Consider the following 25964-nt stretch of genomic DNA (forward strand, 5'->3'; position numbering starts at 1 on the left):
TATTTTCTTTTTGGGGAAGAACTGGCAATATTTTTAGACTATGTATGAAAAAAAATGGAGTGGACAGATGGTCAAAGGTCATATTTGCAAAGAATTCTTTTTTTCTTTTGCCAAACGACAATTTCTTGTACAGAATTTTTGCTAATGTTGCCTTTGGTACAGTGATGCATCAACGGTAGCTAACGGCTAGTGGTACTTTGTTTTGTGGGATTATCTATTGCCAAAAATTGAGCGCCGTTCAAAGGAACCGTGTACATCATTCTTGAAGAACACTACTTAAGGGCTTGCTGTTGGTTCAGTTACATTTGGGAGACTTGAACGATCTTAGCTGTGACTTTACCACATTGAGAAGAATAATACAGCTTATAATAAAAAAAATCATTTGAATAATTCTTTTAAATGTTGGTTATACCATATGATTGAAAACAATAATTGTAATTTTGAGTTTATAGTAAAGCAAATGTGGAAAAAAAATAATGCTTTGTTGTTCTTTCACCATCAACTGATTTTTTTTCCAGAAATAGTTAAGTCAAAGAAACTTCCAGATGGTTTTCTGGACATACATTTCTCTCTGTTGTCAACTTAAACGTAACTTGCGTGACTTAGCAAATAATTAATGGACGTCGCAGGCAAGTAGATCAGATCTTTGTATGTTTCCAGTTTTAAGTGTTTACTTATTGTCACTAAGTTAAGAGTCGTTTATGCTAAACGCTATAGGTATGGCTCTGAGCCATTTCATTATGTGGTTTTCGTAGACCTTGGGGATGCGTTTTCATTGTACAAAACAGAGCATTACCAACGGAAATTGCAGGGGGCGGTGTGGCGTAGTATACCTTAAGACTAACTGCAAGAAGAAGTCATGGAACGAACAACGCGCTGTATTTGATTGTTGTTGTTGTTGTTGTTGTTGTTGTTGTTGTCTCTGTTTGGATTGTCCTGACCTCGTACATGGTCGACATATTGTTATTGTCTGAGAATCTGACGGTATCCCGGAACGAAGCTCTGAGTTTAGCACTGTCCTCTAGTGGACATACTGACATACAAACGGATAGTGACATTTAAAACGGACCTACCTTTTTACGTACGTCAAGGAAGCATAAATTAGTATTTGGACACAATTGTCTCTCGTGGCCTGGTTGAACAGGCACTAATTAAGTCTGTGTAGATGTTCTCGTTGAACAGGCACTAATTAAGTCTGTGTACAGTTTTTTTGTTTGTTTTTTTGCCCTTGTTATGGTTGAAAACATCTTACATTGACGTTTACGTTCTATACGTGACTTAGCACCACGTAAAACGTGTACTTTGGTATTTTGCTTTTTTTCCCTCAGAATTTCACAACACCTCTGCAGCAAGGCAAAAGCATCAACCACAGTGCCACCCTGTGGTGAAATAACAACACTACAATTACTTATATGAATATTTAGGTAGTTTAGGTGTATACGTATACATACTACCTAATCTAAGTATCCTGTGGCAGTAACATCACCTCACATTGATATCCTGGTTGCATTTTAATTTATGACCATTTTTATTTAAGTTACTGAGTTTTCCATTATGAAAAATAAAATATGGTTGCTTGAAACTTCAGTTATATATACACATTTAAAAGTCTTTTTGCCTTCATATTTGTCTGAATGGTAAATCCCATAGATGTCAGTTATCTAGATTTTTGATCAAGGAAAAGCCAAAGTCAATATTTCTTAACTTTAATAATCATATATATGACAACAGAAATATTTATATATAAACAGGAAGCAGAGAGGAACGTCGTGGTACTGTACGAAGCAGAACAGAAAAGCAACCAAAACAAATTGTGGAAATTTTTTTGTTTACTTTAAAAGTTAAAAATAAAAAGTTACAATAAATACCTCAATACATTTAGGCATGCGGATATAATCTTAATGATAAAATTGTCATTGCAGTTTTATTTATTTTTTTAAATGACTCTTTGTGAAGACAAATCTTCGTTATTGCACAATGTGATGGGTTCGTCCTCAGTCACATGCATAAGGTCATAAAGGTCAAACTTAGATGAAATTTAAACCTGCAAGTCATTGGTTAGAAAAAGGATAAAAAAGCAAAGTCAATTCTAGTGAGAGAAGTATGGGGTATTAAAGTAGCATTTATAATACCAGCTGACATCTGTGGTACAAGAAGAGACATTTAAATCACACAGTTTGAGACAGAATGATGCTGCATGATGTGTTCAGTGTCACACTTGGCAGCTGAGACCATACATTTTACAGTAATTTAGCTTTAAGAGACACATATCGCACCCCTTGCTTTTTCGTTGAGTAGAATAAGAAAAGTGAATATTGTTCCGATTATATAAAAGCACGACTCATCTGACCAATTGGCTCTGCATGAAGACTGGAACGGACTGTAAAGGTCTGGTGTCTCCACGTGTGTCAGGGAACTGTGGCCTTACTGGGCTACTAGGATTTTGTTTGCTTAAGAGACATAGCTGTAAAAATCCAAATTGCAGACTCAGCAAATGTGACATCAAAATTGAAAAAACAAACAAACAAACAAACAACCCTGACCTGTACCTCTGGAGTCTCATGTAACTTTTGCAAAACAGTATAATTTTTTCCATAATGCTCCAGTACAGTAAACACTGGCTTAAAATTGCAAACACACACAAACAAAAACAAACTCAAGCATGAATGGCATAAGGTCATTAAAAAAACAACAATGAGGCGATGGAAACATTGAAGAACAACTCTCAGATGGAAAAACAACAAAGCAAATTATCATAAATATTTAACAGGTTTCAAACGTATTTAAATGTGACAACAAGGGCTTTTTAATTGCAGTGCGTCACGTTGGCTGACATTAGATGTAGATGTTAACCAGCTTGTCAGGTCTTTCAAATGTAATTAAAAAAGATCAAGTAATTTATAAATTACGGACGGAAATAACTGACACCGACATCGTTCGAAAATTGGATGAAACACAACAGACGAAGATAAGGAGCTAGGTGTAACTTCTAAAAGAATAAAATAAAATAAAAAATATCGATAATCAATGCATATGTCTTCGAGTCGGATACAGGGTCAGTGAACACAGCATGCGGGGCACACGTCATCGCAATAATGTTGGATGACTGACAGGTGTCGGTCTTTGCGAGTGCGATTTTAAAAAAAGGGTTAATGTCGAATGCCGTTTGATTTTTTTGTGTAAACGTGAACAACTGTTGGAGTCAACAGGACCACAGGGCGACACAGACAACGTTATGTGACCATCTTTTGGGTGAGTGAACAAACAAAAACTAATAGCAAAGATGCTAATACCAAAAGCGACAGTTTGTCGAGTAATTTGTCATTGCTGCTGTCGAGGTGTGGACTGTCCTAAACTCTGTAACTAAAATAATATGTAAATCTAATTTTCGGAGGTTGTTAATGTATTATTCCTTTTGTATTTTAAGGCAACTGGGAAAATAAAAAAATAAAACAAACTAAGAAACCCAACCCAAAAAAACAATCGTGATAACCGTTGTTCTATCTATCTCAATTGGTGCGTCATAGCATTATAGCACAATAGCCCCCTTAAAAATTTAAATGGCTTCCTAGAGAGAAAATGTTACATTCACTGGCCTAAAAAGTTTAAAACCAACTATTTAAAAAAAAAAAAAAACCCAACAAACAGTAAAAATCCCTTTCTTTAACATGGGGTGGACCCTGTGTTTTCAGGGTTTGCACCATGTAAGTGTTTTGCTTCCTCTCGCCTTAGTCTGTTTTCAGATGCTGTAATTCAGTTTCATGTTTATCATTATTGGTTTATACAAACATTGAACGTTAAAGGTAGCCATTTTACAAAGTTCTAATCTCTGCTCACACAACTATGAATCATTAAATGCTAGAGAAGCACACATACATTTACATTTGTTTACCAAATTGAATGACACCCTTCTTTAAGGACAGTTTCTTACATTGTGTATGTTACTTAAAAAAATAACTTATAAAATTTATCAAGACTAATGTTATTGAATGACAGCTAATCATATTTTTTTTTTACAAATTCAAAAAGTGACAATAAAAAAATCCCAATACAGATTTGGTGTTCAGAGCATCTTAAAGGTGGAAGAATCCAAATGTCACGTGTAAATAGTTATTATAAATAAATATAAATAATTGTATCTATTAGCAGTGCTTGTTTTATGTTCTAGAGATTTGTCTTAATCTCTTAAAGCAAATGTGTATTTATTCCTATATTTCTTATACAACTAAACTGTGATTTTACAAACTTTTTCATTTATCGCTGTCATTTCTGCTCCGATCTGCAATGGTGAAAGAATATGAAAGAGGTTATGCCATGAACCATCTGTTTAAAATGGTCTTTTTGGCCCGTGTGTGTGGATTTCCTTTTTGATAGAAGATGTGAATTTATTTTATTATTTATATAAAGATGATGGCAGTTATTGAACACATAACTACCAATATAATTTACGGGCCAGAAGTCAGTGAATTAAAGGCAGTGTCTGAAGTGTTATATGGCTGATAATAATATGATGGCATTGCAGGGACTAGTTCATACCTAACCTCAAACTCTTGTTATAATATTGTTTAAATTAGCATATATTGAGTTAGAAATGTGGTGTAAAAAATATAGCATTGATAGTTGAACTGGAGGATTGGCTGGTTTTCTTTTTAGGGACTTTAACATCAGCTTATCACCATAGACAGTTTTGTTTTAAATACATCTTTAGAAAAAACTTCTTTATATATCACTTTAGATCCTAATTTACCTAATGTGCACCTCTCTCTCTGTATGTCTTCTATATGCATGTAAAACATTAGAATGCTGAAAGAAAGTATCCAAAGCTCCAAATGTGCAGATCAGTGCTGGTGCTGGTTCCATAAGAAAAAGAAAAATGAAACGAAAACTAATGTCCGCACCAATCAGCACTGATAGGTCCAAGAAGTAATGGAACAGTTTTAAGAAAATAAAAAAAACAAGATTTATAAAATACTTCTACTGCTACCCATGAATGACATATGGCATACAAATGTCTGGTCAGCATTGGGCACAACAGCTGGACAACACATCCGCCACCACAGATGCAAATAGGAAAAAAGAAGTAAACCCAATAATAGTAGTCTGGCTGTTTCCTAAAAATCTTGTACCACTTCATGTGATCATTTGTGTGATTTAAGTTGAAGTAAACAAATTTTATACACTGAGGTCCAAAATAAGACTTGTGCAAAAGTTTTAGGGGAGTGTACACATTTTACTGTATCCCCCTTTTTTGCAATTTTCTTTTTCTACTGTAGTAAACCAGAAGAGCTTACTCAGTAACAATAATTGTTTTTCTTACAGTCTAGAGTATAAGTTTAGATGTGATTTTTAGCCCTGTTCCTAAAATTGGTTATAACTGGGGTCACATCCCCCTAGAAACAAGTGGCTGAGCAGGTCCAGCATTCTTTCTGCCCAACGATCAAAGGCATGGCCATTGGATAACACATGGTTTGTAGCTTGGTCCGTGAACCAGATCTTTTCTTTTTCTAGAAAATAAACAATGTTCCATCTGCAGATTGGCAAGGATACATCTGCCTGAAACTTTTGCACAGTTCTCCATGTCAAATCAGAAGTAGATCAGCAACTGAACTGTAGTATACAAGAATAAAACTATTTTATCTGTTGACCTTGATTTATACAGCAGTTTACAAACTGTAGAAAGTTCTGGTGATTCCATTAGGTGTAAATGTAACTTTTGTTGGCAATGACACGACGTGATCTGTTTTTCCTTGTGTTCCTGTTGGTAGTCATATTTATCAGTAAGGCTGTGTCTCCAGCATTTGTCAGTACTGGTACCTTGTCTGGATTGTTTTAAGGAATGATTTATTCATGTGAATGACGATCACCCACTGCTCTGTTTAAATGTACTGAGAGTCTGAACCCTTAATGTGTCAGTGAAAGTGAGAGGAAAACAAAATCAAATACTCACTTCTACAAACAAACCCATCACAGCAAGCTACAGTACAGTACGGCTCCAATCATGTGGATGGATTCAGTTAGAGGTTCTCTCCTCCCCGAGAATGCAGCAGCAGCAACATGAAAAATAAAATAAAATCAGTGGTCTGTTTTTAAAAACACACACAAATGTTTAAAAAAGACTGTCTTTTCTATATAAATCAAGGGTCTTTGTTCAAATTGCACCTAGTTCTCACCAGGTGTTCGTATGACTTATCTCATGACATAATGTCTCATCATTCTGGCTCATGGCCCTAATTAAAAAAAGAATAATCTTCCATTAAACTAGTTTTCCCAGTCAGTGCATGGAAGGCCTTCATCCTCTGACTCAGACTCTGGGGAGGCCTCCTTGATTCTCCTCAGGGCCTCGTGGATGCTGCGGGTCAGAGCGTCAGTGGAGTGAGGGAAGCTCTTGCTGTTACGTTGCTGTTGCTCAGGGTGAGTTCGCACCTTCCTCAACCTGACACCCTGTCTAATCTGAGCCAAGATGTTGTTGGTGTCGTCATCAGGGTCAGGGGCCAGGACACGCAGCTCAGCCTTTCTCAGGTGGAAGCTGCCACGTTTGAGGGAAGCCAGGACTTCATCCATGGGGGAGCTCGCTGCAAACATAGGCACAAGACTGTCAGTCTGACAAGGAAGACATGCTCTTTCATATGCTTTCTGTTGCAGTACCTAATGGGTTAGGAACAGGTTGGGCAAGTAAAAAAAACTTAGAGCTTTAAGTTTTGTTTTTTTAAGTTGTGAATACATAATTTTGAGCAGTTGCTCCCTCACCTCTCCTCCACTGTGTGGAGTCCAGTGAGGCTGTCTTTCTCAGCTTCTTCCTTGCTGTCAGCAACTGGCTGCTGTCAAAGAATCGAGGCGAAAATGGAGCGAGAGGCAGTGGCGGAGATTCAGATTCACATGTGAGCTGTCTCACAGGGCTCCCAGTGGGCTCCTGCCCCCTAAACTCACCCTGGCTTTGGTCCTCTAGAGAAGGAGGTGGTGGTGGAGGAAGTGGGGGTGGAGGGGGAGGAGGTGGGGGCGCTGTCAAAAGAGCAGATGGGGAAGCTGTGAGAGGAGGCAGCGAGAGGAAGGGAGGCGAGGAGGTGAGATTTTCAAGGTCAGCCATTGGCAAAGAAATGCTGTCGCAGCAATAAAAGTCAGTTGGAGGAGGAGGAGGAGCAGACAGCTGGGGGATGTCCGAGGTACAGTCGGTCTGAACGCTGGCGGCTTGCGTGCTGGGCTGCTGTCCCACTTTTTTCCGACTGTGAGTCTGATTCAGACGCAGACGGCTGGACTTGAGGGTCACCTGGCCCGGGTAACGCTGTGTGTGGGAGGAAATGGGGCACAAAGATTATTCGGATATTTTATTATTCAGATAAACTGCTGCTGTTGAACTTAATGTTGTCAATATTTTCACCTGTTTGAGGCTGCGGAGTCTGTCCAGAGTCCTTTGCCTTTCCTGGCTCACTCTAGCATTTTGTTTGGCTTCATCCTCTTCTCTAGTCTCTGCTTCCTTTACAAGCAAAGAAAATGTCATTGTAGTGGTTACAGTCTTTTACTATTTACTGTGATCCAGAGCTGCTAGCATAGCAACTATGCTAAGACCTTCAAAGCAATAACAAAGTTAGACAAGAAAACCTGGCTCTGTTCGGCAGATCACGTGAATAGAGGATTGGATTTTAAGTTTCTGATTAGTTTCCTCGTTCTGGTTCCTTACTCTTATAACCTTGCTACTGTTACAAATAGCAAGCTTAAAGTTTTCTTGGCACACATAAAGTACTCCCAAGCCAGTAACATAGTATTGGCTCGAGCTTGACAAGTGCATCTCTGGTAAAAACTGTTGCTTAATGTGTCAGACCTTCAAGCCCTAAGTTCAGATCGAGGTCATCTGCTGAGATAATAGATAATAGTTCTATGTTCTGATAAGTACATATTTTAGCTTTATTTAGGAGCGTTCACAGACTTGGCATCAAAAATTATAAAAGAAGGGACCGTTTGTAGGAAGGACCTTTAAGACTTATTGGAATTTTAAGTGACAAGCTCTTATCAGCACTTCTTATCCAAACAGTACCAACCCACCTTCTACACAACTTCAAAAAGTAGCTGTTTTGTTCATTTATCAGATGAGTCCATATAAGGTTTGTAAGCCTTACCTGTGTCAGTGCTTGAGGAGAACTGCAGTCAGCTAGGCTGCCTTGGCGCTGCTGCAGCTTCTGATTGTGGTTGACGATACAGATTTCCTATGAAAGACAGAAAGAAGGTAATTAGTGACACATTCACTAATAAAAATTGATCAACCCTTCTGATTGGCTGTGATGTGTCTGTACTTGCCTTCTTGTTTTTGAGGTAGACTTTCTTGGCAGTGATGCGACCTCTGCGTGCCTCCAGGTGCCGTGTCCTCTGTCGCAGGACAATCAGTTCATCATCTCTGAGAGGAGGGGGTGGAGCTGCGGGGTCTTCTTCTCCATTCATGGCATCTGGAGTTTCATAGGCATCGTAGTAAACAACTTCATCCTGGCACTCTGGTGACCAAAAAGAAGTTTGTAAACTTCTGTTTTTTTAGAGCATCAGAGAGAAACATTTAATATCAAAATAACTATGAAAAATACTGATACACTGCACTGTCTCACACCCAGGCTCACACATACTCACCTGTCATCGTACGGCGCAGACTCTGCAGCTGAGCAGTGAGCAGCAGCTCCTCGCAGCTTAACACCTCAGCCTGGATGTCATACAGCTGCAGCTGTAATTCGTAGTACAGCTCCTCCAACTGGTCTAGACGCAGCATAGCATCCTCTCCACCCTGTAGGGTCTGCATCTGAAACAAAATACCCACACATAGGTCCATCAGCCATTCCATTAGCTAAACAGATTTAATTAAATATGTCCATTTGTTTTACTCTTTGCTGACTGATAGGTAAAACTTTTTTCTAACAAGTTTTTCTATCTGTCTCACATGATGCACTGGCCTTTAAAGTAGCTTATAAATTATATCCAGACCTTTAGAAAAATAACAAGCACACTCAATTATCTTACCTCTTCTTTGAGGCCATGTTTCCTCTGTTCCAGGCAGATCTCTTTGGCTCTCATCATCTGCAGAGTTTCTCTTGAGACTGCGTGCTGCAGCCGCTCCATTCGTTGTACAGCTGCTCTCCATGTCGACTTGCCAAACTTCTTCTGGTCAGCACGCATACGATCATACAGAGCTGCACCATGTACACAGTGTTAATGGCTAATATGGGTAACAGCAGCTGCATTACCAATTGTTGTTCTAAAGTAGAGATTTGTAATGCATGGATACAATGATGTGAAGTGAACGGCTCCCCAGGTGCTCAAGTCATGTAGAGCCGGCTTTACTAATGTAATGATGGGTCATTTGTGAAGTAAACGGCTCCCCAGGAGCTCAAGTCATGTAGAGCCGGCTTTACTTAAATCCTACACAGACACAAGAACTGCCCCTTCATCAGTGCAATTAGAAAAATAAGAAGGCAGATGTTTAGTGCTTTATAAATATGTAATTCTTTCTATTTTAAATCACAATTTTACATTATTTTTTGTTAAACAAATTAATATGATTAACAAAAAACCCAAGGACCCTTTGGGCACCAAAAGAGTCATCTCTTTTTAAGGGAGCCTTAGAGCCACCAGTTAGACTTTTCTTACTAAGTTAGACTTTTCTTACGTTTTTTTTCTGTCTTAAAAAATAGTGGCAGTTAGACTTTTCTTACTGGTCTGTAAAAAATTGATGTTTTTTTTCTGTCTTAAAAAATAGTGGCTTCTTTGCATACATTAAAATTAAAAGATGTGCTTTAAGATGCATTGAAATATCTTAATGTAAATTAGTGGTCCAATATTACAAACATCTGACTGTAAAACCAGTAGTGTTGAATGCCTACACAGAAAACAGATGATGTTCTTTTTTTTTTTAAAAGTACAACAAAGTACCTTTTTCTTCCATTGTTGTTCATTGCTACTTCAACCTACTGTCTTTGTTTCATTTCTGAGACATGGGTAACTTTTTCTCTTCTTATTCATCTTATTCTCTGTCTATACAAGGGGTCGGCAACATGTGGATGAATCAAACTGACTATTATAAAGATAGAAAATAACAGATACAGTAGGATGAGGCTGTAATTTTCTTTTTTACAAAAACTAGGTTTATGTTAATTTTACACGTCACACTTTCAACTTGCTTGCTAACAGCAAACTGACTGTAATTTCACTGTCTGCTCGCATAAAATCTGGTCTGAAGTGAGCAAAGCTGACCTCAGATCGCTGTCAATAATACCAGTAAATGTGTCATATCAAACACTGAATTATACTGTGTTTGAATTGATGGTCTTGTGTTGTCTTTCTGTGGTACAACAGATTTAGCAGCAATAAATGCTTGATGGCTTTCTTTTTCTACTATATAAATCTGTAGTATAGCTACAGTACCGTCATGTACTCTATTAGTATTGTAACTCTTACATCCATCAATTTCACAGTATGCAGTTAATGGCTTGTTGTATCTCATAAATGAACCTTAGACTACAGATAAACCCTGTTGGTATAGTAGCATGATAACAGTGGTCTCATCTGCTCAGCTAGAAGATTAAGTTTGTTGACCAAAATACTGCTAAATGCAGTTATTTAATTTTGCTATTAACATTACTTTGCATGATCACTGTGATCTGAATAATTACAATAACGACATGGTTATTAGCTAGTTACTTTTGATTACGTTTATCTTCTAAAATATACAGTGATTTTGGCCTAGTACCTCTGACTGTTGGCTGACTTCTTTCATAGTACTATCGTAGTAGAGGAATGTAAATGTATGCAAAAATATTAAAGGTACATATTATTATTCAAATGCATATGGATCGGTTGGATTTTAAGTTGCATAAGGTCCAGCTTTAATAAATAATAAAATCAAACAAAATGAAAAATGCAGCCAGTGATGTTAACATTGTTTAAAAATGGCGTCAATGACGTTGTTTGAAAATGTTGCATATTCCATGTCCACATCACCGACCTCCCTGCCTGTCAATTTGTTTTATTCTGTTCTCTGTTACTACCCGCAATGTCCAGTAGATGGCGAACCGCTTGCAGTTAGTGGTGCTCAAAAACATGAATGTTCGAGGTAATGTGTACAGTAACACAAGCACACTGAGCTGGTAGGGTTTTTTTCTATAAAAAAAACACATGTTGCAGTAATACTGTACAGTAATACTGATATTTTTTACCCCTTTTTGTAAATCACATCGTGGTTCTTTACAGCTTCCCGGCTCCTGTCAGGCCAAGTGAGAATCAGGGTAAAAACAGTGCCACGTGGAGAGCTCTGTCCTGGAAGTTTACTGAGAAATACAACTCCCAGGAACATAGAGAACACAGAGTCATCTCCCTGTGAGGGGCCTCATGAACAACCCACCGTTTATATTTCTACTCTGATGTAAAACAGATGTGAATAGGTGCTTAAAAACAAACAAGGCCATAGTAATCACCAACAAACCTCAAAAACCTTGACTTATGTTGGGCAGGATATTCACTGCTCTGCTCTGGGAGTGTGCGTCTGCACGTGAGGCACAGGAACAGAAAGGGGATTTTTTTTTTGGAGGAGCGAAGCTGGAAATGAGTGGAGGAGGAGGTTACATCAGAGACAGACAGAAAGCCAAAGGAAAGAAATACTGAAGAAAATTGTAGAAAATTAACTTGTAGGCATGATCTAACTATTGAGACATCCTTCTGCAGGGACTACATGTACATTAGCACAACAGTTAGAGTGCTGTGAAAACACTGATAAGGAGTGGAGAGATACCAGGACTGAGTAAATGCAGGCTTCATCAGCGTTGGTCTAATCTCTGACGTCAAACGCATCAAGACCAGCTCTCGTACATTAGGTGACAAGTGGCCTGTAGTGACATCAGACACCATCATGTTGAAATGCCTTGAAACAGATTGGGTTTAATGTGCACACAAGCGAATGTCATCGCGCAACTCAAAAAACAGTAATGATGTTCAAGTCACATTTAGGTTTTCAGCTGTTGAAGTTAAAGTATGCTTTTTCTTTTATGAAAGTCTTTATAAAAGAAATTCAATAACATTTTGGGTAGCTGTGGAAACTACTGTAATTATTTGGAGTGTATGATCAACTTACAACCACCATGTCCACTGTTGGGAGTTGATTTAGGACAATAAATCTCTATATGGTCTAGACAAGTGGTCCCCAAACCTCCGGGCCACGGCCAGCAACGGTCCATTGGTCAATTGGTAACGGGCCGCACAGAAAGAATGCATAACTAATTATTTCCATTTTATTTATTATCTGATCCTAAAAGATGTTTCATTTTGAAAAATTACCAGATTCAGTCCACCGCATCCGTCTGTGACTCACATTTGATACATGTCAAGATGCTTGCCTTGGTCACATGTCTTAACTTAACCTTCTGAAAAGGTCTGCTCTGGCCGCTTACACATAATACATTACCACTAAATTAAAACCTCCAAGCTAGCAAAATGTGCCAGTTCCTGTTACTTTGTTCAGTGTATACTGTAGAAAATTCGCTATACTAGGAGTAAAAAAAACATCTTTCATGGGGATGAAGCAAAACTGAACATAATAAAATATAAATGACTCCCAACAGCTCATCTGCAGGATCTTGGTTTTAAAAGGTTACTTACACTAATCTGACCCATCTGCTCTTCACACACTTGTGGTGCAAACAATGTAAGCACCAGTCATTCATCTCTACTCATCTAAGACGGACTATAGAGGCATGAGGTCATTGAAGGTCAATTGTAGACACACATCCCTTTGCTTTTGTGTTGACCTCTGTAGCAACTTGAGATGCTAATGTTTTGTTAATGTTAAAATGTTTGTAAACAGGAGTAAGAATAGCCCAGCACCTGCTTTCAAATGATCCAACCATTTGTGAATTTATTTATATATATGTCTGGCAGCAGACTCTAAACAACTTCCTTTTAGCACCTCTGGCTAACAGCTTCTGGTGACATAACACAGATGCAACAGATTTGCAGGAAATAGGAGCTAGCTGAGTTCACGTAGCTAAGTGATTAGCGTATGGGTGCAGTCGCAGTAGCCCTTATCTCATTTGGTTAAAAAAAGCCTGTTTTTGTCAGTAACACTATGAGACACTACACAATTATCAGTCAGCAGCAGCAACTAACAGACTGTGGCAGCAGTCACCTTTTTGTACCAAGAACCAGTCGGCCGGTATCAACAGTTAAGGCGGACTGGTAATACCGGGCCATCATTGAAGGATCATTAAATTTTCAAAATAAAACATCTTTTAGACTTTGTTCTGTAGTATCGGAGTCTGAATGATGTACTGTTTTGAAACATTGCCAGTTTATAGCCTCTGCGTGTTTGCTCGGAGTCTGTGCTCATTTCTTCTCCTACATCATACTTACTATTACTAAACTGTTTTATGAGTGAAAAGTGAGTTTTCCAATGGTCTTATTGATCTGTTAAGGGTAAAACAATAGTCACTTCATAGCTGTTAGAAATTTGGTTACTTTTCTTAGTGTTTTCTCTCTTTTCAGGAAATCAGTATATATTTTCAGGAAATCAGTATATATTTTTTAAAGAACACTGATTTTGACTAATGGCATGTTTTACTGTTTAATACTATTAGTTCAAATATTTTATATATAAAAATCATGTTTTTGCTGATTTAGACTTGGTTCTTTTTCATTTTTAAGGAGGCGCCAACAACTCCCAGCTTTGGATAAGACTGACCATTAGTGACTTAAGTTATTTATTCCATATTGATAATATTTTCTATTTTGTTTGAAAATTAGAGGGGGCTCTATATTTTTGTCACTTGTTTTTAATCCAATTATCTGGGAAAACCTTTGTTAGCTTTAGTGAATCAAAATAACAGATAAAGACACCATGGCTCTGTTGAAGTGCTCCACTCAGTCACCCTGACAACTGTTGCCACGTGATAGCCCAGAAGCTGTGAAACAGTACCTGGAGCTCACCTTCTTCTGGCACAGAAGAGAAACCACATTTCTAATTCATGACAGGACCCTGACCCTCCAGGCAACAGGACCCTACCACTGCACTCTACTGACATGTAATAGGGCTGTCCCACAATGCAGCATTCAACTGAATGCTCTGCACCCTTTGTTAATGAGTCAGTCTGAGGCTCATTCATTCTTCTGCCCACCTGCTGTGTCATTCACCTGTTCAGTTGGACTAAGGCGTCAGAGTTGCACCTTCACTAATTATTTATCCTGGGGTTCCTGGGAATAGGTTTTACTCATTCCTGGTGTTGGAACTAAATTGTGAAGACTAAAAGGTTCAACTAAAGAAAATAGCCTAAATAAATGTCTCAGTTGTCCAGTGTTTGCACCAGGTTTGTGTTTGTGACCTTTTGATAAAGAAGAGGTGTGGCAGGTCAAAGCAACATTTGCTGTGATATTATTTTGTACTTTCTTTGACCGTAAAGCCTCATTAATGTCCATCATTAAAACTCTCTCAGAAGGTATATGGTATTACTGTGATTAAAAAAAAAAGTAACTTTGAGATTGTTTCTTTTTTTTCTGCATCATGGACATCGGCCTTTACTTAAAGAAGATTCTCTTTTGATCAAGCAGTCCTTTCAGTTGTCTTTCTGAAGTTGTCTTGATGTGTGTTACAGCTATGATGAAACACATCAGCAGTGGCTGTTAATTATTTAGTACAGTAACTGTAACAGACAGACTATAATAGTTAGTCTGCACCAGTCCTGTGGTAGCAGGCCACTGCTGCTTATTGTGCATGGTGGAAACTCTGGAAGAACTCTTCGGCTTATGTTACACATAGTATTTATTTAACCCAGGGCAGGATTTTTCAGGTCAGAAACAGCGTTAACCTCAGATGACTTGATGAACATCATGTTTGTGTAAATAATGTTCTGCTTCCGTTGCTCGAACAGAGGAACCCAGCTGACCAGTTTGTTGCTGTTACATGATAGCATCAAACCGATGAAACCCTACAAAAACATTGCTTGTATAAAAAAAACATGAAATTCAAATACTAGGATGTTTTCTTTTACAGTTTTAACACTGAAAACTGAAAAATATTTGCACACCTTAGATTGTTACACATGAACCCTATTTTTTAGGTTAATGTAACGGTTCTTATCAGCCTGGGACACCTCTGTGGCAGGTGTGTATTCAAACTTAGAGTCTTGATCAGCAGTACTTATTCTAACACTCTCACATTGTTTTCATAAATTTCCCTCTGCCACATCATCACACACCATGCAAACTGAATGTAAATCCTGGAGTGATCTCTACACTTTCTTTGTCCTTACACCTTCCTTAAAGTGGAGTGAAACCTCTGTTTGATTCCCTGACTCATCAGTTGAGAAAACCAACCCGCCTCTGCTGACATGAATAGTTTATTTGCATACAGCTTTGTTTTCAGCCGTTGAGTTACCCTGAGGGGAGCAGGTGGTGAAGCTCCAAGCCTTGAATCAGAGATTCCCAGGTAAATGTGTGTTACCCAGAGTTTTTACCATATCTTGAATCAGAGATTCCCAGGTAAAACAGTGATGTGTGTTACCCAGAGTTTTTACCATAACGTAATGATGACCTTAGATAGTAGGAAGGAAATATCTTCTGTTGGGATTACAAAATAATAACTAAGCTGTATCAAGTATCAGCACATTTTAGGAAAACATGCTGCAAGTAATTTAGTCCAATTTCTAAACATAGGTCTAGATCTAAGCAAGAAATCACATTCCGTCATCATACACACCCATAAACACACCCACACAGTCCATTTTTTTAGTAAGTTAGACAATGCTGGATCATCAAGCTGTGTAAGGAATGTGGGTCAGAGAGGAGAGAGTGCTCACAGTCCAACAGTGAGTGAAAAACTGTGAGTGTCGGAGTGAGACAAAAAGATAGAGACAGGAGAGACTAAAAAGCAACACTATGGGACATTATAGCTTCTGACTACAAAAAGCCAACACAGATTTTGACCACAAATCCTAGTGTAAATATCAGTAGCACAATTTAAAGTTCCTTACTGATACAATCCATGTGTAAAAAAACAATAAAACCCCCAACATATTTCAATATATAGCACGACACATTCCTGATTCTCAACAAAACCCCAACATATTTCAACATATAGCACGACACATTCCTGATTCTCATACCGTATGTGGCATTTTATCCCTCTGCTGTCAGATTTATCACCAATTAAATTTGAAGAAAAGTTCTTCATTAGGTCACTTCTGACCGTTCATTAAAAGTGAAGAAACAGAGTAGAGCTTGACCTATTGACCTAGAATCGTCTGTAAACCTGTGGAATATGTAGAGGATGAGTTCAAATCACCTTGCTGATTTTCTTCCTTTTATTAAGCCTCAAATGGACCAAAACAACAAAGATGGAGAGGAGAGAGAGTGTGGGAAATAAAAGAGTGTGCTGAGACAGCAGAATCACTGAGTGGTTTAGTGGCTGCTGTAATAATACTTATGCTTGTTGTTAAGCCGCTCTGGGCAGAGGAAAAAAGCCTCCTAGGCTGATCCCCTACCTCCCACAGCACAGCTACAGAGTCCCACAGATGGGCTTCTATGCCGTGGCCGCACAATGTAACCAGAGCAACCAACACTAATGCCATTACAGTGGGCTTAAAGGCAGAGACCACTGCAGGACTTTATCACCGAGCGGATCAAGACTGATGTCTCAGCACTTACCGTGAAAGACAGGCCAGTACCACAGTAAAGCAGCATCCCCGTACCAGTTAGTGTGCTTCAGACCAGAGCAGTTCACTGACTGTAGTAAAGTGTAAACCTTCTTAAATCAAGCTCTAGCAGATGGCGCTGAGTGCATGCGTGTGTGTGTGTGTGTGCGTGTGTGTGTGTAGGAGCATGTTACCTTAATCTGCTGTCTGCGCAGCATTGCCAGCTCCCTCATGTCTCTGAACGGTTGCAGCAGGTAGTGGTACAGCTGAGTTGTGGCCTCCAGCAGTTCTCCGTACGCCTCGTCCTCCTCTGGGTACACCTGCAGCAGATCCACCATGCTGTCCAGGGCTTTGTGTTTGTCCAACACCTGGGACATGCCACACATAATGAAGGCTCAGCCAAGACATAAAACAGTCAAAGACCCACTGAAAGATGGCTTTATAAGATAAGATAAGATAGCCTTACAGCTTATAGTCATTTTTTTTCACTCCTATAATGATGATGATGAAGGTTTTGCAAGGGATTTTAGGACATTGTTTTAATCATTTTGGGATTTGGAATTTGACTTTCTATTAATATGGCCTTTTCACTCTATGACATAGTTTCCTGTCTTTGGCTTGTGAACAACAGCAACACAATTACCTTCATCTAATTGACCAAACTGGTCATTAACTAATTGCAAAAATATAACTGTAATCATCAGGTTAATCTACCATGAAAGTAATTGTCAGTAGCAGTTGTCATAAAGCAGATGATCAATCCTCATGCAGGTAGTAGTGGTAAAATGGGTGGAGCTACACACAGTATGGGGGCAAGATAATTCTGATCATTATCATTGCAATGCCACAAAGCATGTTAAATTGCAGTTGCTCATTTTGAAACACATATCCAGATTTTTTGTTATCATAAACATTTTTGTAACTTAAGGAAAAGGCAGACACAGAATTATATGCACCATAAAGCCTGACCTAGATTTAGCATAAAATGTAACATTTAGAGGTCCAAACAGAACAACCTTTAAAGATCTCATGTAAATAAATCAAAGTTAATCTAATGAGAATAGTAAAGAGTGTAAAAAGCACCAGGTGTGTGGTCAGAGATGATCCTATAAATGACACTGTATGAGCAGAGAACAATCAGAATATATTGGCTGAATCATACCATGTGTCAGCTCACCACAAACTATTCATTGTTCCAGTGACAAATGCAGTCATTGTTCACACAAACACAATTCAACGTTGCACTTTCAGTAACCACTAGGTCCAATTTGCGCAGTACAATACACCTACTTTACTCCTGCTTCATATAATATTGAAATGTGCCACCACCCGACCATCAAGCCAAGCAGTGAATAAAGTGCTCTTCTCTCTTTAGATATGAATGGACACTCTTATATTTACACAAGACTGCTTTTGCCAAAGCCCTCTATGTTGGGGACTAGGGTAGACACAGCTCAATTCAGCTCAAACACTGCTCCTACTGTTTACCTTGGGCCTGGGTTGCCATGGTTACCACTGACCAACTATGTGCCAAATCCCCTGTCCCTGCAGTTGCAGGCAGCCAGGAAAACCCCTGGTCCTAATGAGTCAATTCCTGTCCAGCTTCAGGAAAACAGTTCAATGCACCTGAACAACTTTAACTGAGATTAGTCAAGAACTGGATAACTTTAGAATGAAACGCCAAGATATTTTGTTTTAAACTTTTCTTTGACTTTCTTAACTCACTGTTAGCTTCTTTCTTCCCACTGGAAATGCACTGCTTAAGTAAATCTCACTGTTAGCTTCTTTCTTCTCACTGGAAATGCACTGCTTAAGTAAATCACATTATCGAGTACATGGATACAATTTTAAATATTCAAACAATGTGAGCTCGTTCTGCAGATGCTTCACCTTTATACTTAGCATATACATAGCATTAGCAGAGAGATTTTTACTATACAGTACATGACACCAGATTCTACTTCATCTAGCCCCAGCTTTATTTTTTTACTAAATCAGTTGCAGTGTGAACTTTTACACAGTAATAACCCATATCTGTTTTTTTATGAAGATCTGCGCAAATCCTTTTTTTCAAATCAGAACCAGGCCGCTTTCATATGTGATGTTAAATTTGAAACATACCCACAGATTTTAAAAATGTCATCTGCATTTCATCTGTTACGTATGTCATTAAAGTGTGTCACAATTTTGTTGCAGAAGAGGCAAGACATAGCGAAATCAAATGTAAAGCAGACACACTAGATGGTGGAAGTGGGGTGGTGAGAGAAAGGGTTGTGTCCCCAGTCGTGGTGAAACACAATGACTCTCAGGTTTAATTTTCAAATTTCACATTCAAATTGATACACACATGCTTAGATGTGTAGCATCTTTATTGACTTCTGTAAAGGTGTGTGTGACCATGTCTGCAACGACTGTTTAAACTAACAAAAAAGAGATTGCAGCAAAAACTCTAATTGGTCATTAAAACCCTGCAGTGTGAATGTAGTTTCAGCTGTTGACAATATAAACTCAGAACTTTCACACATGGAGTAATTATTACACAATTAACTGTTAGAGAATCTGGCCAGGAGCCAAAAGGGCTAATAAAATCAACTCTAGCTCTTTGGTCTACTGATTCTTGGTAAAAGAAAAAACAAAATGATATGCTCAAGTGCAACTTTCAATATGTTAATAACAAGTATAAAAAGGGATCTTGTGCTTCATTCAGATGTTAAAGTCTACAGATCTGACTACAAAGTGCACTGGGCACATACAATGATAATTACAGGATGCAGTAAGTGATTTGAGCTGCAGCGCAGCCCTATCATCACAACCAACTCTTCCAGTTTGTCTGCACTAAATCTGTTCTGTCTGCCTGGAGAACTTCTCTCTCCCCTTTCGGACTGAAATATCTCAGATAGAACACGCCTCGCCTTTGCTGCGAGAATACAATTCAGTGAAACAGAATGTCATTCAAGAGGTGTGATCAACAAAGGAAGTCTAAAAGCGAACACCCTATTATCTGTCCCACAAATTGCACTGCTGTGAATCAGCTGAACTCTCAACTGTAAACTCCACTCTTACAGCTGAGCAATGGGATTTCAGTACCAGTACTAGAACAATATGTAACCAGGATGTATTTTTTTATAACATCCGAACAGTATTGCAGTATTCTTTGGACGAAAAAAAAAAAATTTTCCACTGAAGTACTTTACATCCCTCTACCAGAACATTACCTTATGTTCTCCATCTTTGTGAAGTACATAGACCACTTGGAGAAAATCTACAAACGCATTCCCGTTAAAATACCCACATTTTTCATACAGCTGCCAGCAAGTTTTTTTCTGGTTATTATTTACTGTCACTTGGACCTATGTCCACTTATTTAATGTACTTTATCCTGTATTTTACTCAAAACATTGTTACCAGTCTGGTTATTATTTACTTTCACTTGTACCTATGTCCACTTATTTAATGTACTTGTATTTTACTCAAAACATTGTTACCAGAGGTTCACATGTTCAAATCCCATCCTCCACAGGGATGGGTTTGATGAGGAGTACAAATTGTATTGTGTGTATTTGTGTTTGTGCCTCCATTTACTACTAAGGCAGTATCAGCAAGTACACAAAAATAAAAACATTATTATATCTATCGAGTTTTAAAAAGAGAAAGAAACGAGACAACCCTAATCCACTTTTTTTATATAAACTAAAAATAAATTGTTTACTTCTACTTTTTTATCGAATGTCACCAATGCTACATTGTGTTAATATTAAGATTGAAATAAATGTGAAGGAAAAAACATCAAGAATCAAAGTACAACAAAATGAACACTTCAACAATGTGGCCCCTAAAATCTGTCTTATCAAAAACAAACTGAGAAGAAAGAAGAAAACATTCATTCATAATGAAATAAAGAGTAGGAAACCTAATGAGTGTTATCAGTTGGCGCAGAGTCACATAACAGTTGACACTAACATCAGGGCTGGTTAATCACACTGTTTAATATGATCCTCTCTTCTTGACAAAAGAGTTAAGGTGTCATTAGTTTTTATTATGTTGACATTACAAGTAGAGGACGACAGAGGAGAATGTAAGCACAGAACATCTACGTCTATTGACAGTTGGCTGTTTGTGTTTAACGACAAGCCTTAGATAAGGAAGAAAACTTGGCCTGTGGTCAATAATCCACACGTGGCTGCCCTACATCTGTTGACTGTTTTCCACTGTTTGTCCAGTGGCATATTCGGCATCACTTCATGCCACAAATCCCAGAGTCAGCAGCCCCAAGGCTGGATCTGGTGATGATGTGGTAATGAAGAGCATGACAGTTAGCCTCACCTGCTGAGCACACACACAAACACACAGCAGTCCAACAACAACTATAAACCACAGCTATTCTTATTTCCAACAATCATCCAATGGGTCCTGTTAAACCTTGTAAATGTCATAAAAAATAAAAAATCTCCACGTCCATGACAAAATAAAATTTAAGACAAAAATTGAAAACTGAGAAAATATTTATTTTTAGCAATTCACTAATTTCAGAGCTACACGGACGGACATTTGTTTTGACTGATTTTCCACAAAAACTCCAGGAAACTCACCACTAATGACAACAGAGAACTACCCAAACAAGCTCTCGGTTTTAGGACGAATTGAGGAGTAATTGAGATGAAAGCAACATGAACACCTATAGAAATGTGTTACAGTACTCACCCCTAAACCACTTTAATAAAAAAGGGCATACATACTGAGAAACTACTGCAACCCAACAAGAGTTATGGCAGAATAATTTCAGATGTGTTATACAGTAAATACCGCTCTAAAGTTTGACCAAAAGGTTGTACTGTGAGATTGGTACAGTTTTATGGGCTACTTTGTATATGTGGATTCTGTGGATGTGTGTATGTACTGTGCCTAATGAAGTGTTCTTCAGGTCTGTAATTGACAGGTGTCTTCCGTCCCCTGCATTTCCTATGCTGCTCTTTGTGAAACCTTTTGTGAGTCACTTTGTTGAATAACACTGCCTGGGGCTTTGTCTGTGTCCCGACAATCGTCATATCTTTGTGATGAACTGTCTGCTCATAATAGATCTGCTCTTTTCTTGTAGGATTTGTTCAACATGTGTAAACAAACAATCTAACGTGCAACAATGGCTTTGGTATTATCAAAAACTAAGCTAACTTAACGTCCCAGGTTAATTCTCATGTACTTGTTCTGAGATAAATGGCCGTCTATCTGCCTATCAACACCGCAACAACCCCAACAGCTGTGCTGACACGTCATCTCTCTGACTCCACCTCTGATTGTTCTGCCCTGTTTCCCTTCACACTGCTCAGCGAACTGGAGTGCGATGTCTGTCCAGGCCCGATCATGTTACAAGCCTACGAAGTGGTAGCAACAGATGGTTCATCACAGAGGGGAGGGGAGGCAAAGGAAGAGGAGGAGAATGAGCCGACCAAAAGGCACAATTATGGTCTGGAACTACATGCCCTTCGGCACCAGTCACGTGTTTTCTTTAGCTCACTTCAAGGTTGTACCGTTTTATATCATCAGGTGTGTTGTTTTGATTTAGAGGGCTAAGATTTAAACTTGATGGGGGCACATGAAATGGATGCTCTAAAAACATCAATGATGCTGAACAATAAAACAATATATCACATTTAACCAAAAATTTCCAAAAAGGAAACTGTCTCAATAGATATGTAATAGTATGTGTTATTTTTAAGAAACGATTGTTGACTTTATAAGCAGACATCTTCTAACAATGCAGTTTTACACCTTTGGCAAGTCAAATTTTGGCCCATAATACAAAAAGAATTCAATAAATCTTTTTAATATTTAAGAGGCAAGACGCAGGAACACTCTGGTTGTAGATGTTATTTTATGTTTTGAAAAAAATGTGCATATCTTTTTCTATTCAAAGCTAATGTTACATTTACCAGAAATTTGATGGATATTACCAGAAATGTTACAATAGTCCTTAGTAATTAATAAGTAATTTATTAAAATAAATATGCAACAAAATGTTTCTTGTTTTTGGAAGCATAATCCTCTTTGAGCCCTGCAGGGGGTGCAGTTGTGTTGCCCCAGCAGGAAGGTTAGGTGCACTGGGGTTATGCTTTCTTAGTAATAACTTGGTACAAACATATTTGTAATGGAAAGTAGTGCATTGAGGTAGGGTAACAGTGATTGAGACAATAATAAAATGTAGTAGTAGTCATAAGTTAAAAAATGTACTGCTTCCTATCATAGTAAATAACTTGCCTGGAATAATTTAAATAGAAAAGCCCACATATTGAGTATATATGTAATATCTATATTCTCAAACTCTAAATAAAATAATGTTTTATAACAGACGTTCCTATCATGACTAGGCTAAGGTAGCAACTTCTACTTCTAGCAACCTTCTAAACTCAGGAGGAGATTCTTTCATGGTTGAAAAACTAATCAAAATATGTCAATTAAATTAGAAATTCACCTTTAATGTTTTTTCATCTCCACAACCTAACCATGCACATACCTTATTGCTGTGCTAATCAGAGAAAAGCTTGATTGACATTTATTGCTATAAACTCCGTGTGGTGCTGACACCTGGCTTTACCTCCTGCATGCGTCTCTTGGCTCTCTCCAGTGCATCCTCGTAGCCTTTGTGCCTCAGCTCACTCAGACTCTCGTAATACTCCTCTGTGTCGTCACTCTCAGAGAACAGCACCTGTGAGAGGATCTTCCAACCGCAGGTGTCCAGGGCATGACCCAGGTACACCTGCAGCTGGTAACACAGGGCCTCTGCCTCCCTCTGCGACAGACCGGTGCCGCCAAACAGCACCGACCACACTCCGGACTGATCCTCCGGGAAAGACGGTAAACAGGGCTCCAGGTCTGAGTTGACAGAGCAGAGTTGGAGGTGAGCTGTCCTCAGGTCCTGAAAGGAGAACAAACCGGCCCAGCTAAAGTCCGCATGGCTATTGCTGTCCTGGTCTCTTGAGTCTCCATCATCTTGAGACATCGGGGCATCTATTGGGTCAAGGATCTCCACGTCCATGACCTTTGGTGTCACAATATCCCAGGACCCAATTGTGTGACTGATGCACTCCAATGTCTGAGACTGGCCAGGTTTTGAAGGCTTTTTGTCTCCTGGGCCACTCTTTGTTGTTGGCTTCCCTTTGGGGACAGAGTGAGGTCTAACTTTAGACGTCTGGCAGACTTCGTCTTTACTCTTTGTATCGGGACTTTTTGCGTATTTGTCATCGGTGGGGAGACTATAGTCCAGTAGCGGGTCTAGAAAAGTGGTCCTTCTCTGTACGGTTCTGTTGTGGCAGGTTATGGCGAACTTCTCCTCGATGTCGTTCCAGGCCACGATAAAGGCGAATTTGTGTCTCTCTTTTTCGTCGAAGACCTTCGGTCGGACGGACACCCATCCGGACTCCAAGTTGTCCTCCATGGCGAATGACATCTCACCCACTCGATGGAGACAATCGAATTAACGTACGCGACAAATATCTAGGCCAAAGGTTTCAAAGGTACTAGCGATCGGCGCTAGTATAAAAAAAAATTCAAAACTTAACGCAAACGCGAAAACCCTTCAAATATAACAAAGACTGTCCCGGTTTGTTTACCTGCCGCCAGCTGTGTCCTAGCGGCCGAGAGCGCAGCTGACGTCTTTACCCCCTCCGGATGCTCGCTACAGAGATCCAGACAGACTGAAGTTCACCGGACACCACGGTGTAAACGCAGCGAACAGACAGGATTCATCTTTGGGTATATCACATCGGTTGTCATAACGTCAGTCCGATCGCCTCCCTGACGTCGCCAGTATAAGAAAAATACCGCATACAGTGATTCTTCTTTGTCCGCTCCGAGACAATGCGACCGCACATAGTCACGTGTGAGCCTGTGTTTACAAGCAGTGAAGGAGCAAATGCGTGTGTGTGTGTGTCAAATCCGGGGTGGTATTTCACTGCTGCACCCTCCCCCTGCTTCACTGATGCTGCTTTCGCTGCCATGACAGAAGATAGGAAACGAGAGCTTATTCAACTTGACGTATAATATCGCACGTAAAATACACTGTCATAGCAATTTTGGATTGTGTTGTGTACAATTATGTGTACATTTTATTACATGTAATAATAAAGTATATTATTATGAACGCCTGTAAACATTCTTTGGTAACGTGAAACAGGAAAACTAACTATGTCGTTTTACCAACATAAAACCAACAAAGATAATGCTACAAACATTTGAATTCAGGTAAATATAGATTTTTGTCTTATCAGAAATTAAAAGTGTAGAATGACATTGAGATGTTTCCTTTTCGAGGTTTATGACATTGTTTGTGTTCGAAAGGAAAGAGAAAAATACACAAAGCAATTAAAATATTTCTAAGATTCCATGACGGAGCTCTTACTAAAAAAAACAACAAAAAAAACATCGCGAAATCTAACCTAAAAAATAACTCCAAAACGAAAAGATTGCCCTGGTCTTTTACTCATTTACTGTATACCTGCGTCATTATTTCATCCTGCACTAAACCTCTTATAGCTTTTATATTTTTGCTTTTGGTAAAAAATTAAGCGTTGAAACAATTTGAAAAAGCTTTGAAACAAAAGTAAACCAAAAGTATATTTCCTACTGCGTTCGTTTTGAGTTCAGTATATCATTTACTCATGTCGACGGCACCAGTCTGTCCTAAGAGCACACCACTGAATGTTTTGTTTTCCCAGTTCACATCAAGGTGTCACGACACGTTTGTTTTTGTTATTTTTTTGTTTTTTAGATAATTAAACTCAAAGATATGGAAAAGACAGTTTAGTGGCCATGCTTTCTTGGTTCCAGTAACTCATTACCCGAGGTTATCGTTTATTTTTTTGTTTTGTTTTAACAGTTTACTGTCACCATCGCTCTCTCCTTGTCTGCAGACGCGCACGAGGAGCATAAACATCTGCACGTGGGAAAATCCATGACGCAAGCACATAGGGGACGTGATGACGTTAATATACCTACGGCAATCGAATTAGGACGAAAAGGTCTAAAAAATAAAAACAACGTTATGATAAAAACCGACGCCATTAAACGAAAACAAGAAATGAGGTTTTAGTATAGCTGTCCTGACTTTTAGTGAACACGATCATTTGAATTTAGAAAATAGTTGAATAAATGGATTAAACGGTAAAAATGTTGAGATTACAAAGAAGAGAAAACTGTAAAAGCAATTAACATATTCGAAAAATGTTGAGTTTTCCAAGGAGGGAAAACTGTAAAAGCAATTAACATATTCCTTTTTTTCCCTCTTTTAAAATTATATCTTTTCAACTTTTGTATCCATGTGCACTCAAA

The 25964-nt window shown here is 38.7% G+C and overlaps 1 protein-coding gene and 1 long non-coding RNA gene across 2 annotated transcripts; one reads left to right on the plus strand and one right to left on the minus strand.

Moving 5' to 3' along the window:
* Nucleotides 1–1217: 1217 nt before the first annotated feature.
* On the minus strand, nucleotides 1218–25820 carry jmy (junction mediating and regulatory protein, p53 cofactor). The gene is made up of 9 exons (XM_025062052.1): nucleotides 23233–25820; nucleotides 16775–17011; nucleotides 8995–9177; nucleotides 8611–8776; nucleotides 8290–8480; nucleotides 8112–8198; nucleotides 7376–7471; nucleotides 6748–7279; nucleotides 1218–6572 (listed from the first exon to the last, which is right to left on the minus strand). The coding sequence occupies exons 1-9, from the start codon at nucleotides 24082–24084 to the stop codon at nucleotides 6259–6261; spliced, it is 2658 nt and encodes an 885-aa protein (XP_024917820.1). The 5' UTR covers nucleotides 24085–25820; the 3' UTR covers nucleotides 1218–6258.
* LOC112488010 (uncharacterized) lies at nucleotides 11158–15880 on the plus strand. The gene is made up of 2 exons (XR_003051669.1): nucleotides 11158–15439; nucleotides 15493–15880. It is a non-coding gene; the product is annotated as an uncharacterized LOC112488010 (long non-coding RNA).
* Nucleotides 25821–25964: the final 144 nt, after the last annotated feature.

The sequence above is a fragment of the Cynoglossus semilaevis genome, chromosome 14 (assembly GCF_000523025.1).
Source record: "Cynoglossus semilaevis isolate Cse_v1.0 chromosome 14, Cse_v1.0, whole genome shotgun sequence".
Lineage (NCBI taxonomy): Eukaryota > Metazoa > Chordata > Actinopteri > Pleuronectiformes > Cynoglossidae > Cynoglossus > Cynoglossus semilaevis.

Bases quoted from the DNA above. Each gene is read 5' to 3' on its own strand.
- jmy (XM_025062052.1), bottom strand. From the start codon at position 24,084: ATGTCATTCGCCATGGAGGACAACTTGGAGTCCGGATGGGTGTCCGTC. The intron at 17,012-23,232 runs GTAAAGCCAGGT...GGCATGTCCCAG, and splicing joins CCAAGAGACGCATGCAGGAG to GTGTTGGACAAACACAAAGC. The intron at 7,472-8,111 runs GTAAGGCTTACA...TTGCTTGTAAAG, and splicing joins CTCCTCAAGCACTGACACAG to GAAGCAGAGACTAGAGAAGA.